The sequence below is a fragment of the Bos javanicus genome, chromosome 29, assembly GCF_032452875.1.
Source record: "Bos javanicus breed banteng chromosome 29, ARS-OSU_banteng_1.0, whole genome shotgun sequence".
In the NCBI taxonomy this organism is placed as follows: domain Eukaryota; kingdom Metazoa; phylum Chordata; class Mammalia; order Artiodactyla; family Bovidae; genus Bos; species Bos javanicus.
Window position 1 is genome coordinate 39,751,411 of NC_083896.1, and position 19,002 is coordinate 39,770,412.

General features: G+C 43.7%; 1 protein-coding gene across 1 annotated transcript; it reads right to left on the reverse strand.

Annotated features, from left to right (window-relative positions):
• Positions 1-5,873: 5,873 nt before the first annotated feature.
• Positions 5,874-14,771, reverse strand: LOC133241866 (pregnancy-associated glycoprotein 1-like). The gene is made up of 9 exons (XM_061407777.1): positions 14,671-14,771; positions 13,445-13,595; positions 12,348-12,465; positions 12,131-12,249; positions 10,740-10,933; positions 9,704-9,820; positions 7,900-8,041; positions 7,714-7,812; positions 5,874-6,023 (listed from the first exon to the last, which is right to left on the reverse strand). The coding sequence occupies exons 1-9, from the start codon at positions 14,769-14,771 to the stop codon at positions 5,874-5,876; spliced, it is 1,191 nt and encodes a 396-aa protein (XP_061263761.1).
• Positions 14,772-19,002: the final 4,231 nt, after the last annotated feature.

Genomic DNA, 19,002 nt, shown 5'->3' on the forward strand with positions numbered 1-19,002 from the left:
CTTTTATTTGGCCCATCGTTGCATGTAATGATCCTTCCCCACCTCTAATTTTCTTGAGCAGATCTCTGGTCTTTCCCATTCTATTGTTTTCCTCTTTATCTTTGCACTGATCACTTAGGAAGGCTTTTTTAAAATCTCTTCTTGCTATCTTTGGAACTCTGCATTCAGATTGGTATGTGTTTCTTTTCTCTTTTGCTTTTTGCACCTCTTCTTTTCTAAGTTATTTCTAAGGCATCCTCAGACAACCATTTTGCCTTTTTGCATTTAATTTTCTTGGGGATGGTCTTGATGAGGTATGTACAGATCAAAAAACTAATATCACTGCATCCAGTTCCATTATTTCATGGCAAATACATGGAGTAACAATGAAAGCAGTGACAGACTTTATTTCCCTGGGCCGCAAAATCACTGCAGATAGTGACTACAGCTGTGGGGAAAAAAAAAAAAAAGACAATTGGTCCTTGAAAGAAAAGCTATGAAAAACCTTGACAGCATACTAAAAAGCAGAGACATTACTTTACCAGCAAAGGTCTGTATAGTCAAAGCTATGGTTTTTCCAGAAGTCATGAGTGGATGTGAGAGTTGGACCATAAAGAAAGTTGAGCCCCAAAGAATTTATGCTTTTGAACTGTGGTATTGGACAAGACTCTTGAGAGTCGCTTGGACTGCAAGGAGATCCAAAGAGTCCATTCTAAAAGAAATCAATCCTGAATATTCATTGGAAGGACTGATGCTGAAGCTGAACCTCCATTACTTTAGCCAATTGATGGGTAGAACTGACTTATTATAAAAGACCCTCATGCTGGGAAAGATTAAAGGCAGGAGGCAAAGGGGAAAACAGAAGACAAAATTGTTGGGTGGAAACATCAACTTGATGAACATGAGTTTGAGCAAGCTCTGGGAGTTGGTGATGGACAGGGAAGCCTGGCATGCTGCATCCCATGATATAGCATAGAGTTGGACATGACTGAGAGATTGAACTGAACTGATATACAGAGGACAGTCAGGGAGAAGGCAGAAGTCTTTAAGGAAGGAGGAAGGAACAATTCCTGGATAGCTGACAATTTTGGGTCAGCAGGCCATTTCAAACTGGAGAAGCTGTAGAGAAGAAATTCTATGCGAGGCAGAGAGAATGGTAAGAGAAAGGCTGGGCAGCAGTGCTGGGATTTCCCAGAGGACAAGATCCTTGTTCTACTAAACTTTATCAATGCTCAATATTGTTACATGATTGGAAATATGAGTTTTGCTCTGGAAGTGGTAGAGCAATGTTCAATGAAAGGACTGATGACTGTTAATGAAGATGAAGCTCCAACACTTAGGCCAATGATGTGAAGATCCAGCTCATTGGAAGAGACCCTGATGCTGGGAAAGATTGTGGGAAGAAGGAGAGGGAATAAAAGGATGAGATTGTGAGACGGCATCACATACTCAAAGAACATGCATTTGAGGAAACTACACGAAATAGTGAAAGACAGGGAAGCCTGTTTTGTTGCCGAACATATAATCACAAAGAGTCAGACATGACTTAGCAACTGAACAATACCAATGGGGACACAGGGTCCAGTGAAGGCTCTGGTCCTGGTTGGAGTGGAGAAAGATTTAGTTGGAAGGGGAGGCTTCCCATCCTCTGGTGCAGGTCCTTGAATCCAAGACAAGGAGCACAAGATTTTGAATGAGTTGCCAAATATTGTTTTCTAAAAAAACAAAAAATTCTTTTCTGCAGGAGAGAGAGCTTTGGCTGAGTTTGTTCTCTAAATTTTACTGAGGGATGTCAAAGGGATCTGGATTGGGCTGAATCTGCAAAAACGAGGTGACCAGCTACTGGAGGGCAAGGCTTGTGGTAGACATTCTGCACTAGGTGGAAAACAAATCCATAAAAAGTGCCCCTACTGGACTGTACATGCCAATGTATCACATTGTTTCAGCAGATCACTTCAATGTTGTTTTGTGGCAAGCAAGAAATGCATGATGGGTGGTTTGTTTTTGTCAATTCCTATGGGTAGTTAGATGACTAAATGTCTAGTTACTTCATTGCATGGTTGGAATCATGCTTGGGAAAGAAAATTAGATCAAGTCCACACATATTTGGTCATAAATAGCAAGCATAGGAAGGATTCTAAGGCAACTGTAGGTAATTTAAACATGAGGGGCCAAATGGGGACAGATTCATTTAACAGGCTGAGGTTGGACTGTACAGGTTGCCATAGTTGTTGCTATGACAAGTAGCCATAACAGCTACTTCTTGCTACACTGGAGATGTAGGAAACCAAGAAAAGACCAAAAGCCTTACAACTCTCCATGCAGTGTTATTTCAGGCTAGAAGTAGTTGACAAAGAAAGGCTGACTGGTAAGGCTGGGAAGGGAGCAATCTGAGCCAGTAATCATTAGCTTTTGTTGGGGCCCAGAAAACAGAAGCATCAGCTCAGTCAGAGTTCTGGGTCAGGGTTCAGAGATAGATGTCATTTGGCTTGAATCAATATTTAGCCTTGGGGATGGCAGCCATAACCTCTAAACAGAAGATTTCCTTCTCCCCAGGTGACAGAATAATTCATATTTGTTCCAGACTCAGGAACCCAGAAAACCCTCTCAGGGCCACTTGTTCTCACCAGGCACACATGCATCTAGAGGTGGAATTATCATCATGGTGCCCATTGTCCAGATGAGAAAACCAAGGTTAAGGGACTTGATCAAAGTCACACACTTAGCACGTGAAAAGCCAAGCACAAACCCAGGGTAACAGTCCTCAAATTGTGTGTTTTTGCTCCACACCCACTGGGAGTGGTGGGTGGTGATCTGGCACCAAACTTAGGCAGAAGCAAGCAGTATTCAGGCTTAAATTGATGTAGTGAGGAAAACCACTAGACCATTCAGACATGACCTAAATCAAATACTTTATGAATTTATAGAAGAGATGAATAATAGATTCAAGGGATTAGGTCTGGAAGCCTGAAGAAATATGGATGGAGGTTTGTAACATTGTATGGGAGGTGGCCACCAAAACAATCCCCAAGAAAAACAAATGTGAGAAGGAAAAGGGGTTGCCTGAGGAGGCCTTAAAAACAGCTGAGAATATAAAAGAAGTGAAAGGCAAAGGAGAAAGGGAAAAATATACTCAATGGAATGCAGACTTCCAGGGAATAGCAAGGGGATATAAGAAAGTCTTCATAAGTGAACACTGCAAGAATTAGAGGAATATAATAGAATTGTAAAGAGTATAGATTGCCTCAGGAAAATTGGAGCTACCAGAGGAACACTTCATCCAAGGATGGGCACAGTAAAGAACATAAAAATCAAACACCTAACAGAAGCAGATGGGATTAAGAAGAGGTAGCAAGAATGCACAGAAGAACTGTACAAAAGCAGTCATAAAGACCAGGATAGGGATGATGCTTGGGTCACTCATGTAAAGCCAGACATATTGGAGTATGAAGTCAAGTGGGCCTTAGGAAGCATCACTACAAACAATGTTAGGAGAGGTGATGGAATTCCAGCTGAGCTATTTAAACATCCTAAAGAATGAGGCTGTAAAAGTGCTGCATTCAACATGTCTGCAAATTTGAAATACTCAGCAGTGGCCACAGTGCTGGAAAAGTTTTCATTCAGTTTTCATTCCAATCCAAAAGAAAGGCAATTCCAAAGAATGTTCAGCCTATCATGCAATTGTGCTCATCTCACTTGCTAGCAAGGTAATGCTCAAAATCCTTCAAGCTAAGCTTCAACACTACTGAGAACTTCCAGATATGCAAACTGGCTTGAGGAACCAGAGATCAAATTGCCAACATCCACTGGATCATAGAGAAAGCAAGAGAATCCCAGAAAACATTTCCATCTGCTTCACTGAGTATGCTAAAGCCTTTCACTGTGTGGGCCACAACAAACTTTGGGAAATTCTAAAGGAAATGGGAATACCAGATCACCTTACCTGTCTCCTGAAAAGTCTGTATGTAGGTCAAAAAGTGGCAGTTAGAATCAGACACAGAACAACTGAAACAATGTAAAACTGGAAAAGAAGCGTGACAAGGTGTACATTCTCACTCTGGTTATTTAACTTCTATATAGGATACATCATTCGATATCCTGGACTACAGAGTTCCCAAGCTGGAATAAAGATTGCTGGGAAAAATATCAACATCCACAAATATGAAGATGACACTGCCCTAATGGCAGGAAGCAAAGAAGAACTAAAGAGCCTCTTGATGAGGAGGTGCAAGAACTGTCTTAAAACTCAACATTCAAAAAACTATTCACCAAAATATACTCAACATTCATGGCATCCTGTCCCACCACATCATCACAAACAGATGACAGAAAAGTGGAAACAGTAGCAGATTTTATTTTCTTGGACTCCAAAACCACTATGGACCTTGACTGCAGCCACAAAATTAAAAGACACTTGCTCCTTGGAAGGAAGAAATGCTGTAAAAAACCTGGACAGTGTATTAAAAAGGAGAGACTCACTTTGCTACAGAGGTCTGTAGTGTCAAAGCTATGATATTTCCAGTAATCATGTACAAATGTATGATCTGGACCATAAGAAAGGGTAAATTGAGCTTTTGAACTGTGGTGCTTGAAAAGATTCTTGAGAGTCCCTTATAAAACAAGGAGATCAAACCTGTCAATCTGAAAGGAAATCAACCTGTGACCCCTGCTGACTCAGCTGAGGCATCTACTGAGAGTCTCCAGATGGGAAGAACAGATGCTTCCACTTCAAAAGTGCCTAACCATGGCAGCTCCAAGCAAATAGTTTGTAGCTCCACCCCTGGAGGAAGCTCAGAAAGGCTGAAGGCTCTGTGTACCCTGGGTCCCCCGATACATGTGTTGCATTCTCACCAGCAGCATTGGAGGCCAAGAAAGGGGCATTCTGGGCCCTGGAGGAGGGGGATGGCTCAGGGATCCACTGGGGCCACTACTTACCAAGTAGGACTGGAAAGGACAGAGCAGGCATATGTGGCAGAGACCTGGTGACTGGGTGTGGGACAAAGGGGAACCAACTCTACATGAAGTACCTCACCTAAACTCCCCTGGAGGAGAAGCCCAGTGATAAGTTCATCTGAGATGGGATGAAGAGTCTATTTCATTACCCCTTATAATTCCTCTGAATGAAGAGGTGGTGGAGTTTGTGGGTCATCACAAACTCTTCCATGGCCTAGACCATTCCCAAGCACTATCCTTGGGGCTGCCTCTCCTCAACTTCAGTCATGTAGTTCTGGAGGAAACTGACAATCATGCATGTGGCTGGGTCAGGGCCAGAGACCATGTAAAGCCAGTCATAAGACCCCATGTCTCTGCCAGGATGACTGATACAGGGCTGTACATGTGATCTGAGGTTGGTCATTCAGAGAACACCTTTGAAATCTGATGTCTGCAATCTTCTTTCCTTACTAGGTGATGCCTTCAGGATTTAAAACCCTATGGCAGGTATCTTGGACTCCTCACTAGGTGTAGAAGCCTTAAGGAAGAAAGTTGCCAGGCTAAGACCATCAAAGAAGACCAAAGGGAAAGAGTAAGGGTGAAAGAGAATTGATGACTTCTGATTTCTTGGGTCCGGTCACTGAGATCTTTGTATTTGCTCTGATTCTTGTGTCCTGGATTCCCAGAATCATTTCAATGAGCCTCCCTTTTCCTTTAAGCCAGTTGGAGTAGGGCTTCTCTCAATTTTGATTCAGACTTGGTTCTAGATTTTTCACTCCCAGACACAAACAGGGGCAACAATTTGTTTCAGCACCATTAAGAGTGAAACCATTTATTCTTCACTGAGAATAGGGTGTACAGACCACCAAATACAGTTCACCACCATCCTGGGCAGGAGTGCCCTAGTGTGAGTGAGTGTGTGTTAGGAGCGGCCTTACTGATTCCTGAACCACTCCAAGCATTTACACTGCTCGTGCCAGGCCAATCCTGTCATTTCCTCGATCAAAGACTGAGAAATACACCCTCAGAAAGACATCGCCCAGGATCCAGGTCTCTGTAGATGAACTCACTTTGTTCTCTTGAAACATGGAATAGCAGCGGCCTCTAGAATCCTGGGGGAGTCAGAGACACACACCAGTCAGCATGAGCCCTTACCGGTGACTCCCCCCACTATCCAGACCCAGCACAATTCTTTGTTTTATTTCCCTCTTTTGGTAAGTATCAAGGGGTTTTCTCAGCAGCAGAGGATTTGAGAGTTCATCCAAAACCAAAGAGGCCCAAGAAATGAGGTTGTCATGAGGAAGGGTGTGGTGAGTGGAGGACTGGGAATTGGGGAAATAGAGGTATGAAAAACAACAAAGTCCTACTGTAGAGCATAAGGAACTATATTCAATATTCAGTGATAAACCACATTAAAAAAATTTAAAATACATATGTATATTTTTATGTGTATAACTGAGTCACATTGCTGTGCAGCAGAACTTAACGCAACACTGAAGATTAGCCACACTTCATTATAATTATTTAGAAAAGAAAAAGTGTATCCATAGTTCTCCTCACTCCCTGTTTCTTTCCTTCTGACTCCTGCTCCTTGTATTCACTACAGAGAATGCTGGTTCTCCTCCTATGTCCCCACAATCTGTACTTTATTTAAAAACTTTATTTTGTATTGGAGTATAGCTGATAAACAATATTCTGAGTTTCAGATGGACAGTAAACAGATTCAACCATATGTATCTGGGTGTCCTGGTCCCAAAGACACCCCTCCCATCCAGGCTGTCATATAACTGAGCAGAGTTCCCTGTGCTACACAGCAACTCGTTGTTGGTTATCCCTCTTAAATAGAGCAGTGTCCAAACACGTTCTTGAAGGCTTAACTCAGGAACGCTGGGAAGCCTCCTTGGCCCAAACTCACCCTCTTTGGCCACTCCAGGCTTGGGTGGGTAATGTACTCTGGTTCCCCATCCCCACGGGTCAGTCTGTAGCCCTAATCTCCCTGATTAAGTCCCCAGTGCCCCAAAGCAGAGCACCTTGGGATGCCATTTGCATGGAATCCAGTGCAGTTTTGCCTAGAACCAAGCAACCCTCCATATGGCTCAATGAGTTTGTGGTTTTAGAATTCCTGAAATTCCCTCTCTTCCTCAAAGCCTTCTTTGAGCCCATCAGCCTGCTCTGAACTCCCACAGGGAGCTGACATGAAGCCTCCACCCTGTGCCAGGGCTGAGCAGTCACTGTGCACCCTTTATTCACCTTAGTATCCAACCTCCCCACAGAGGGGTCGGGTATCCCAACTCACAAAGGAGGCACATTTGAGCAAGGGGAAGATGTACCTGAGAACTAGGTTGACTACGTAATTTATCATCCAAACCAGAAAAACCTTGAGAAGGAAAGGGAGACTGTTATCTTATGCTGGGACATCACACTGGGACTGTCTCCAGCCATTCTCCTTGTAACATGGCCTACTTCACGGACTGCTAGAGCTGACTTCCATGTTCATGCACCTAAAGGTTCAGACTGAACTGAAGCTCTTAGAGGACTGTGAACCTTAGTGTTCCCCTCTTCCTGACTCCCACCATGCCATATGGTGTGGCATCTCCACATTTATTTCTGGAAGATCAGTGTCCCATATGGCCCTTTACTCTCAAGTGATTGGTTTTGCGGGAGGCACTGGCCCAGCCACTGGGCTCAGCAGCATCTGCAACAGTGTGACATGGCCTCCAGATGGCGAGCTCATCCCAGCAGTAGCCCAAGGGTTCCCACAAGCTCCAGTTTGAGAACCAACCCTCAGTATTGTCCCCTCACCTTGAGCACGTAGGCTCGACCTGGCACTGGGTAGTTGATGCCGTTGATGGTGAAGATAATAGAAGGCAGGGTATTGACCGCAGAACATGAAATGTAGTACTGTTAGAGAGAGAGGGAGAGAGGTTGGCCCTGGAGATACTTGTTGTGTGTGGAGACTGGGAGTGACTCTGGGGCATTACCCTTCACCTTGGAATGCCGTGGCCTGGCGCCGATGAGCTTGTGTATCTTATTTACCAGTTTTCTTGGGCCTTCTATTGCTGATGTCCCAGTGTCAACAACGGCCTCGCAGCTGCCAGAACAAGCAATAATCTTTCTTTTCATGGAGATGCTGAGAGACAATAGAAGAAAGCGGGCATCAAGGTCATTCTGAGTCTCCCCAGAGTTGCCCCTTCCCAACTGTCTTATAAACAGCCCTTTGTCTCTTGCCCTCTTTTCTTTTGCTCTTGACACAGCATCTTTCTTGACATCCTCAAATGCAGTTCTTGAATACACCAGGATATTTTGTACCTTGACACAAGCTGATCTTCCTTCCTAGAAGACTCCACTCCACTTTGACTAGCAAATTTCTTCTCATCTTACAGCTTAATTGTACTGTTTTCGGGAAGTTTTCCCCGGTGTTTATCAGTCTCCTGTCCTGGTCACTCTCTGTAGACCCTTCTTCATGTCTGCTGCTGCTGCTGCTGCTAACTCACTTCAGTCGTGTCTGACTCTGTGCGACCTCATAGAGGGCAGCCCACCAGGCTCCGCCGTCCCTGGGATTTTCCAGGCAAGAGTACCAGAGTGGGTTGCCATTGCCTTCTCCTCCTCATGTCTAGCATGTACCAAAGTCACAATTCACTATGTGGGCAGGTCACATCATGTACATCTGCCTTCTTAGATGTGAGGGCGAGTTTTATTCTCCTTGCCTCCCTGAAGTGCCTGGCACACAGTGGATGCCCAATGCTTGTCTGTTCAATGAGTGAATGAAGACTTAGAAAACAATAAGTAACATCCAGAGAGCTGTATCTGGTGGGGAACAAATAACAGGTCGCACACAGAGTGAAGATGTAGAGTCACTAGGGAAGCATATTCTCAGAGTAGGGGGAGAGAGGGGCTCCTCTGGGAGAGGATGTCTCCCAGCACCGCTCCTACAACCAGCTCAGACCCTGAGACCCTGGCCAGGAAATGCATGACTAGCCCACAGAAACTCCAAAGGACAGGTCAGCTTTTGTCTGAGGGTATCACACAGAATCCTATCAATTATGCCTCTTGTCCTCAGGTCACTCCTGGATCCCACCTTCCTGATTCTCTCTTATAGCCCCTGTCCCACTGTGTGCCCAAGAACGTGGGGTGTCCTTTTTATTAGTTGCTTTCACGTCTTAAGACTGCAGGCAACCTCTCTCCACTGCTAGGTAGCTGCTCCTTAAGAAGACCAGTTTTCCCTTTTTTCTCAGGGCTGTCCCTGTTTTTAAACAGATATTTATCTGTACTGAGAATTTCCTATGTCCTAGGTAGCCCTGGACAGTTGGTCATCTTATCATAACTCTGTTCAGGTTGGAGAAATTCTCCCTGATCCTCTGTTCACCACACTGTAGAGTCCTCTAATCATGCTCCCCACCTCAAAGGGCAGTGAGTGCAGCCCTCTCCCAGCTGCACAGACCTCTCTTGACCCTTTTAGGACCCTGGTCAGAGCTTTGCTCAGAAGGCCTGGGGATTACGAACCCACGGGTTGTTTGTGTATCTATGTGCTTGTGTGTTTGTTTTCATGTGGGTTTGTATATGTTTCTGTGCGTGTTTGTGTGTCTCTGACTAGCTATGCATGTTTTTATGTGTCTCTGTGTATGTTATATGAGTCAGTTGTGTGGTTCCGTGTGTCTGTGTGTCTGTGTCATTGTGTGTGGTGTATATGTGTGTGTGACTGTGTGTCTGAGAATGCATTTGAGTGTCTGCCTGTGTCCATGTACAGTAGTGGGAGCATCACTTGGACTAACCCTCAGAGGGAGAGGCTTACCGGTCCATGTGTATAATCCAGTCACCCACTTCAATCAATGGTACCCAGTTGAGCTCTCCCTCATAGTAGCGGTGGTCCACCCCACCAAACATCACCACACTGCCCTCCTGCTCGTCTCTGTAGAGAGAAGTGATGGGGGCGATCCTTGGAGGACAGTAACAACAGCACCGCCTGAGAGCTGTGCTTGTCCACCCATCAAGGCCCTAATAAGGTCCCCATGTACAGATGCAGAAATCGAGTCTAGGAGCAATTGAGATCCAGACTGAGGTCTGTTACTGGCTACTGAGTGGCACAGAGGTTAGAAGTTGAATCACTTAGCTAGGCTCTACCCACTATGTCTTCTGAAGATGCCCTGGACCCCCAGCAACCTGAGTGCTCAGACACCCTCAGAGGACAGGGTGCTGAAGCATTTGGCTTTCCCCTTGTCCACTTCATCATTTTTCAGGAAAATCAAGGCCTGGGAGTTCTAAGCGTGTTGGTTCAGTTCACCCAGAGTTGGCTCCACTGGCCTGTGACCTCTACTGTCCACAGGGCCCCACACTCAGAAGGGACCCCACCTCTGCTCTCCCTCTCTTGAAATGCCTAATATTTCTTGAATAAGGGACCCAAACATTTGTGTTCCACACTTTCATTTCTCATTGGCTCCACAAATTGGGTGGCTGGTCCTGGGCTCCCAGTGAAATGCTAACGAGGAAGGAAAGATATCCACCATCCTTCACCTTCCTTCCTGATCAAATTCATAAGCAAATCCTAATGCCTTTCTTTCAACTTGTTTACTGTTGCCTTCCATTAGCCTTCCTCCTCACTCACCCCCCTAGACCACGTTACTGGTCTTGAGCCCAGGAGTAGGGTTGTGTTCCAATAAAATTTTATTTGTAAAAGCCAGTGGTAAAGCAAGGTAGGGCCCTGAGACCATAGTTATCCTGGGTTAGATTATCTCTCAGGATACTTCTTAATCAAGTGTTCTATAATTTTCTTGCAACTGAAAGCATCTTACAGCTAATTTGGAGAAAGGGATTGTCCATCTCAGACTTACTTGCTCAAGTAGAAGGCAAAAACAGGCTCAGAAATGGCACCTTGATTCTTCAGGTTGTCAAAGATGGGGATGGCTCCAGAGAAGGATATGTTGGGGTAGTTCAAGCCCAAGACACCATCATAAGCTCTGCCCTCAAACCCATATTCCTCCACACTTAGACCAAACGGTTGGTCAGTACTTACAAGGTCCCCAATCTGTGGGAGAGAAGAGTGTTCCCGCTTACAGATACATGAAGTGGGGCCAGGACTGGGCTGGGGTGCATTGCCATGAGATCCTCAGAGAAGAATTAAGGCTGGGCTCTGTCTTTGGTGGCCCACAGAGGGTTAGACCTAGCTGGGACGGGAATTGGGGTTCCATTTGAGAGGCTGTGAATTTTAAAACATCTGCTCCTCTGAAAAACACCACCTGAGTGAGTCAGATTTGCCTCTTGGCTTCTGTCCAGGTGGGGCAACCAAGAGTCAGGCCAGGTCCCAGTGGTGATACCTTATGGACAAAACAATCGAGAGCAAGATAGCCTTCTCTTTGGTATCACTGTGACCTAATGACAGGAATGGACTGCATTCTCTGAAAGGTACTGTGGATTCTGCATCTGTCCAGGAAGACAGAAGCCGAAAACACAGTCTTGCTTGCAGGGATCTATGAAACTACTGCCTGGGAAATTCACTTTTGGGGATATGTGTGTATTTCTGTGAGTGTGTATGAGAGAGAAAGAGAGAGAGGGGAACTACTCAGGTATTTTGGGGGAGGTAGGCCATAGGTTTATTAGACTCTCAAGCGTCCTCTAGAATGAGAATTCATTTATCAGGCCCCTTGACTTCTCAGAGCCTCAGTTTCCAACTCTGGCTTCCTGAAGCCCTTGATTGCCCCCAGGGTCCCCAGACCAGTTTTATCCAGTCCCCAAACACCCCACAGCACCTTCAGTCCTGAAAAGCCAGCCTAACTCCACATTTTACCACATGTGTGCCCTCAGCAAGGCCCTTGCTGTCTGCACCGCAGCTTCTTCATATGTCTCATGAGCTAATCAGAGTAACTGCTGTGTGGGGTTGTTGCAGGATTAAGCCAGTTATCACCTGAAAGTGCCTGGAACAGTCTGTGAATATGAAAGTGGGAGCTTTTATCCCTTCTTCTCACTCCCAGCAAAATGAACCTTGAACTGCTCATGGGCAGAGGAGCTTCAAGTCCACACCTCAAGCCACTCTCTGGGTTAGCTAATTTGTTTGCTCATGTGTCACCACGGGCACTGCCTCCCAAGAGACAGGATCCTGTGGATAAGATGGCCAATATCTATGAGAGTTAAGCTAGGAAGGGTCCTGCCGGATGGTCCTGCATCTGTTTTGCAAGCAGTGGTCACTCCATAGCCAGTCCTGACTCAGCATTTGTTACACTGTTACCCGAACTGTGTCATGAGCAACAACTCCTTTCATTCTCCCAGATCCATAGGTGATCCTGAAGGTCTTATTGGTGAGCCGGAAGGTGGAAGACTGAAGATGTCTGAACCTAACGTGTGTAGCTGCAGAAACAAGAGATGAGTGTCATCAGGTGCCAAGGGTGGAAACAGGGTGGCAGGGCAAGTGAAGGATGATCCGGGTACAGGGTGTCCATACTCACAACAGGCTCGACTAGTGCAAAAGTCAGAGGGCACCCAGAAGTCAGATGAGCCTGTGTCAAAGACAACCTGGAATTCCTGAGGGGGTGTTCCAATGGTGATGTTACCCACGTATATCAACTACAGGGAGAAGGAGGGAGTGGGTTAGTGCAGAACTGGCTACCCTCTATTCCCACACTGGTGCTTCCCTCTGGATGTCACATATCTCTTGAGATCACTTTCTAACCATCATGAAGCTCACAGGCTTTGGTCACAGATGTATGTGAATTTGATATATTTTTCCTGTGCTACATTGTATGCAGGATATTGACTCTATGACCATGCGTTGAAGTGGTACTTCGTGCATGGGAAGCCCAGAGGCGTAACCTTGGGCTTCCAGGACTGCTGGACACCAGAGAATCCTGGTGCCTTCATTTGAGAAGCTCTGTAGTCTCTTCAAACACAGTTTAGCATGCACTTCTCCAGAAGGTCCTTCTTGATCAACCCCAGCCACTCCCTCTAAACTCAGACCACATCCGATCACAGCACACAGTTGACCCTTTCATTTGACATGTATTTACTCTTTGCCTATCTCTCAGGCTGGCATGGACATTTTTGAAGGCATCTTGAAGACAAAATAAGCCCTTTTTCTAATCTAAAAACAGGAACCATAGTGATTCTTATGGCCATATTCAGAATACAGGTTCTGTAACTTTTTACTGCTGTTATTCTTGCATCTGTGGAAACTGAATTCCTCTACCTGGGGATTTACAATTGCTTTGCAGTTGGTTCTAACTTTTGATCAGTGATGGTTTACTCTTCATCTATAACTGAGTGGCTCACTTAGTTCAGAAGGAACAATCGCCCGCAAACTAATGACACATCTTTGACACACAAATGGATGTTTACCTGCAACCTGGTAATTGCCAGGCCCAGTCACAAAGACCAACAGTTGAGGATGAGAGTGCCTTCTCCTCTGTGTGGGATCCCTGTTTTCCAGTGTTTCTGCCTCCTGCAGGAACCCAACCCCAACATCCCACCTGGCACCTCCAGATGAGCCCCAGTGCTAGGCTAGAGCACCAGGGGGCGCTGTGGAGCACCATCCTCCCAAAATACTCACATCCTTGATGTTTCTCAGCGGGTGAGTAGTTAGATTTGAGCCACGAAAAGAAATCTGGGACAGTCTGTAAACATGCTCCTTCAGGATATTGTTCAGTATGTTTTTTCCACTGACGGTATTTCTCATGGTCTTCACTCTCCTTAGAGGTATTCTTTCACCAAGAATTCAACAAAGAAAACAAAGAAGATACTACAATTAGCTGTCAGTGTTAATGTATAACTGTCATTGTAATGCCCCTGTGTCTTTTCTAATCATTTTATGAGGCACATTATTATCAGAATTTTATGCATATACCATGGCAAAGACATAGATTTGAATACAGGTTCTGTTCTGCAATCTTGGGTACGACATATGATCATGTGTGTCTCAGTCTTCCCTTTGGTAAAATGGTGAAATGTAACAATACAAACCCTCCAAATAGAATATCTCGGGGACAAGTGAAGTGATGGATATAAGGTATCTGATAAATAAGAAGTCTCAACAAAGACATCCATTAACATTGCTGTTGCCATCCCACTCATTCCTTCTCATAGAATCTCAGGGAAGGAGGTAGAAGGGGAACTCTTATTCTCTTTTACAAGGGAGCAATTTGAAATGCAAGAGGTTTTTGAGTTGGCTGTGGTCACATTGCTTGTCTGATAGAAAACAGTGTAAAACAGTGTATCTTTCTCCAAGTTGAAAGAGAAGAGAGAGTTGAAAAAAGAATGCAAGATATAAGGAACAAGTAAGGGACATTCAGAGGCTTAAGAAGGAAGGACGAGTCAAATGAAAAATTAAAAGAAAACAACACAAAGAGAAATACACTCCCAGTGACTTCCAAAGAGATGGAGAGATAAATGACAGTGATACAGAGATGCAGACATAGGCATATACACACTGAAGTAGACAGGGAAAAAAGAGGACATGTTGAATAAAATGTAGAAAGTGCTATTCCACAGGACCACATCAACATCTGCATAGACTGTGCACTGAACAGTTACAAGGTGTTGCATTTTCAATAGGTCATTACATGACTGGACTCCAGGATTTGTGCAACCCAAATCTACACCAAGACCTTGGGATACACAGTTCCTATAGCAAGTTACTTATCAATAAGTAAGAGTTGAACTTTAAGACTCTTAGGGAAATATTCCATTCCCTTCTAAATCTGATGGGTGGAAGAATGATCAGATGAAAAGAAAAATCCGAGAAAGGAATATGATGTGGCTTACAGTCCCCATACTTACTTGACTATGCACTCTGAGAAGGCCACCAGCCCGAGGAGCACAAGCCACTTCATGCTTCTTTCCTGGCTCCAAGTACTCAGGGGAGTTTGGATTCTTAGCATATAGTGGTGACCAGGAGCCCCTAGTTATATATGCTCTGACCTGCCCTGGTTTTTCCCTTTAGGCCACTAAAAGATCTGAAAAAAACACAAAGGTCTTGATAAAATCTTTACCTTCACCAGTGTCCTTGGTGAGTGGCCTTTGAAACTTATCAGAATACAGAGAATTGAACTGCAATCTCTTCTTTGAAGTTTGGCTGGAAAATCAAACTGACCAACATGGACATCTAAAAAGATGGAGAACCTTGCCTACTTGGAGAAAAAAAAGCTAAGAACATCATGAAAAATGGATACTAGGGGTCATGCTCGACACTTGTGTTTTAATGTCATCTTGCTAGCCACTTCATGACATATGCATTCCTGTTTTTTCATTGGAGAGGAGATTGCTAGGAGGATAAGTTGTCAAATGGCAAAGTGAATTCTTCAGGGACAGCCCAGGGACATAGAACTGGCTGTAGGTAGTGGGTCTAATGGCAGACATCAGGGGCACCTATGATGCCAGGCTGAATCAAATATTTAGGGCAGAGCAGTACTTCAATTGCATGGTTTCAATATTGGAAGAAATGTCATATGCATCCACAAGATATTTTATATCATCCAACAACTGTACAAGGAAGAACTGTGTGCTAGGTTCTGGGTTAAAGGCTTCAAAGTCAGAGTTGATCAAGTCAAAAGTAGTTTTTATCTTAAGAGAGCTAGAACTCTAGTTCTCACAAGCTCATGGCCCCAGGAGGCAGGAGATATGATACTAAGACTAGGTGGGCATGTTGGACCCTCGGCAGCACAGGCCTTACCACTGGGAGCAGCCTTTCCTCCACTTCAGCCATGCTGGAAAGCAGGCCAGTTGGCCATGTTTTCAAGAGAATCAAGAGTTTGGATATTTATGTACAATCTACTGATTTTAATGTTAGTAACTAATTTTCCTTCCCCGAAAAAACAGTGGGAATGAAATCTCCACAGCAATGTGCTGGAATCAGCCTTCAGTCTCTGCAGGTTTTTGTTTCTGGCTTAGAGTTGGGAGTGCAGTGGGGACAGAGAGGAATTTAATTCATGTTGGTTGATTTTAAAAGAGCCTGAATACATAGTAAACATGCTGACTCATTTGAAAAGACCCTGATATTAGGAAAGATTGAAGCCATGAGGAGAAGTGGAAGACAGAGGATGAGATGGTTGGATGGCATCACCAAGTCGATGGACATGAGCTTGAGAAAGCTCTGGGAGTTGGTGATGGACAGAGAAGCCTGGCATGCTGCAGTCTATGGTGCTGCAAAGAGACCGACACAACTAAAGGACTGGACTGAACTGAACAAATTGAGAACAAAGACTAATAAATCTAATTGCATCAAGTTTTTGACTAGCTACCTATAACAACACATTACTTAAGTGGCTTTAAAATTCAGACTTATGACTCTACATTCAGAGTGGAATATCTTCTAAGGAAAACAAAAATACTGCCGGTTAAAAACAAAACCAAAGAAAACCAAAAGAAAAAAGGGAATGAAATCTGACACTATATTCAACAACTATATTCCCTTGGTATATCTAATTTTCTTGAAGAAATCTCTAGTCTTTCCCATTCTATTGCTTTTCTCTATTTCTTTGCATTGATCGCTGAGGAAGGCTTTCTTATCTCTCCTTGCTATTCTTTGGAACTGTGCATTCAAATGGGTATATCTTTGCTTTTCTCCTTTGCTTTTTCCTTCCCTTCTTTTAACAGCTCTCTCTAAGGCCTCCTCAGACAGCCATTTTGTTTTTTGCATTTGTTTTTCTTGAGGATGGTCTTGATTCCTGTCTCCTATACAATGTCATGAATCTCCATCCATAATTCACCAGGCACTCTGTCTATTAAATCTGGTCCCTTAAATCTATTTCTCACTTCCACTGTATAGTCACAAGGGATTTGATTTAGGCCATACCTGAATGGTCTAGTGCTCTTCTCCACTTTCTTCAGTTTCAGTCTGAATTTGGCAATAAGGTGTTCATGATCTGAGCCACTGTTAGCTCCCTGTCTTGTTTTTGCTGACGTATAGAGCTTCTCCATCTTTGGCTGCAAAGAATATAATCAATCTTATTTTGGTGTCGACCATCTGGTGATGTCCATGTGTAGAGTCTTCTCTTGTGTTGTTGGAAGAAGGTGTTTGCTATGACCAGTGCATTCTCTTGGCAGAACTCTATTAGCCTTTGCACTGCTTCATTCTGTATTCCATTCCAAATTTGCTTGTTATTCCTGGGTTTCTTGACTCCTACTTTTGCATTCCAGTCCCTTATAATCAAAATGACGTCTTTTGAGAGTGTTACTTCTATAAGGTCTTTAAGGTCTTCATAGAACTGTTCAACTTGAACGTTTGTATGTAACAAACTTAATACACAGGTTTTCAGTGAATGTATGTAGTGAAGGAGCAAGAGAGGAGAATAAGGAGCTGCCTGTTCTTTCCCTTTTTTGCATGTATTATGGCCACTCTGAATAGGAATGTCACTGGGTATAAATGAGGCCCCGTGTATGGGAACATGGCTGCAAGTGACAGAGGACCAGGATTCTAGGAGGTAGGACAAGAGCCGTGGTTGGTTGAAAAGAGCCAAGAGTGTGATATAGGAGGAAACAAGTTTTCACTGGTTTATGTGAAAGACTCGGCAAGTATCATCCGTCTTTGTGTGTAGTGATTGAGCTGTGGGTTAGAGGAGCAGTCCCTGTTGCCCAGGATGAGCAAGAGAAGAGAAGAGAGAGAAGACTGAAATGTGAAAATCAAACATGAATGTCTAGTATTGTCTATGTATGTCAAATATGTCTAATATTGAAGAGATGGAAGTCCTGTCAATTTATCTGCTCCCTCCTGAGAAGAATTAGAGTTGTAAAAGAGGGATGGTCCACACTATGCTAGTACCTTATTCTTCTTCTGTCCAGTGAACATTGATTTCTAATGCCATTTCTTTATAAACAGAGGATGTACTTTTTATGATTGAAGTCTTCTAATTTACTGTTCCACATAAACTTTTGGTGCTGTTCTGTGCCCAGGCACATGGGGCCCTGTGGCCTGGCAGGCTCTGTTTTGGCTAAACAGTGCAGTGTATGGGGATCTGCTGTTGTCTGGGCCCTGGGTTATATCTTCAGTCTGGGTTCACATCTGAGGGGTTGGCTCTAGTTGGGTTTAATTCGATCATCTTGCTCTTTATCTTCAGTTTGTCCCATGTTCTTTCTTTCCATGCCTTTTTTTATCCCTGACTTTTCTGTGACTGAGTAGTTTTTCTGATTCCCTTTTATATCCTTTGTCACTTTATTAACTGTGACTGTTTTTTAAGTAGTCTTAAGATCCATGGTATACCTCTTTAACTTGCCAGTCTATCGTTAATTATGATAATTATTAAATTATTTATTTATTTATCATTTCTTTGTCTGTACTGTCTTAGTGTGGCATGCAGGATCTTCCTTGTGGTAAGGACTCTCTATTTGAGGAGGGAAAGCTCAGTACTTGCAGCGTGTAAATTCTATTTGAGACATGCAGGCTTAGTTGCTCAGTGGCATGTGGGATCTTAGTTCTCTGGAACTTAGTTCAAAGGAACAAACCTTTGCCATTTGCAAATGCTTTGCATTGCAAAGTAGATCCTTAACCACTGGACCACCAAAGAAGTCCCTATATTTACCTTTTAATACATATTATGTGTTTATCATTTTGGGTACTGTTCATTCCCCCTGTAGATCCAGATTTTCACTTGGTTTTAAATTCCTTCTGACTTGAGACCTTTTAAAAAACATTTATTGCATTGACCTGTTGGTGCTGATGTGGTCTTGTAGTTGTTGTATGTCTGAGAAAGTATTGTATCTTGTTTTTGGTATGTATTTTTTCTTGGGTATAGAATTCTGAGTCATCTCAGCATTTAAGATGTGGTGCCAGTGTCCTCTGGCTAACATTGTTTCTTTTGCCTAATCTGCTGTCATCCTCATTTTTTGTTCTACTGTGTCTGTTTTTCCTTCTGGTTACATTTCTTTGGTTGATTGTCTTAAACCATGAATTATGACGTGCCTTTGTATAGTTGTCATGTTTCTTGTCCTTGAATTAATTGAGCTTCTGTGTTAATGGGTTTAAAGCTTTCATCATTCCTGGAAATTTTGAGCCAGTAATTATGAAGTTCTTTGCTCTATTTTCTTGTCTTTCACTTCCTGTGGGATTCCAATTACATATATTTTAGCACTCTTAAAGTTACTTCAAAGCTCTCTGGTGCACAATTATTTTTTTTC